The sequence below is a fragment of the Etheostoma spectabile genome, chromosome 17 (assembly GCF_008692095.1).
Source record: "Etheostoma spectabile isolate EspeVRDwgs_2016 chromosome 17, UIUC_Espe_1.0, whole genome shotgun sequence".
Taxonomy (NCBI): Eukaryota; Metazoa; Chordata; class Actinopteri; order Perciformes; family Percidae; genus Etheostoma; species Etheostoma spectabile.
The window spans coordinates 1,482,906-1,483,388 of record NC_045749.1 but is presented as its reverse complement, the minus strand read 5'-3'; the positions used below and the strand labels follow the sequence as shown (position 1 = coordinate 1,483,388).

At 41.0% G+C, this 483-nt stretch overlaps 1 protein-coding gene across 2 annotated transcripts in view; it reads right to left on the bottom strand.

Annotated features, from left to right (window-relative positions):
• LOC116705556 (endothelial PAS domain-containing protein 1) overlaps positions 1 to 483 on the bottom strand; it is a 97,512-nt gene that overhangs the window by 6,352 nt on the left and 90,677 nt on the right. For both annotated transcript variants that reach the window (XM_032541824.1, XM_032541825.1), the window contains one exon: positions 361 to 457. In XM_032541824.1, coding sequence (XP_032397715.1) covers positions 361 to 457 — 97 coding nt within the window. The remainder of the gene's footprint in view (positions 1 to 360; positions 458 to 483) is intronic.

The window sequence follows — 483 nt, the reverse complement described above, 5'->3', positions numbered from 1 at the left end:
AATCATGTTATTTTGGGAAGTTAAAAAGAACATTGACAGAGAAAAACAGGTCAATTTTCACCCGAGGACAACAGGAGGGTTAAATCACACCTAATAAAGGCTTTTAAATGTGTGTGTACTTGACACATTTCAGGGGCTTTGGTCACTGTCAGTTACTCCTTTCTGTTCCATTAATTAGCTGAAGACAAGCTAAAGTAAAACGAAACGCAAGTCTCCTGTTACTAATGGACAGTTAACTGGATAATCTGCCCTATTTTCATGGCGTAATGATTCTCAGGAATAGCATAATTTTTAACCCCTTTCAACTGAAACCTAACTTGCTGTTTGATAAGTTCCTGCATGTTTATTAGAGATACTCACGATAGCCATCTGAGTGAAGGAGCGCTTGACACTGTTGGCCATGGCCACTCTGGCTGGACTCATGTCTCTGTAGGCTTGTACGAAATTGTCAATGGACCTGCGCGTACACACACACACACACAC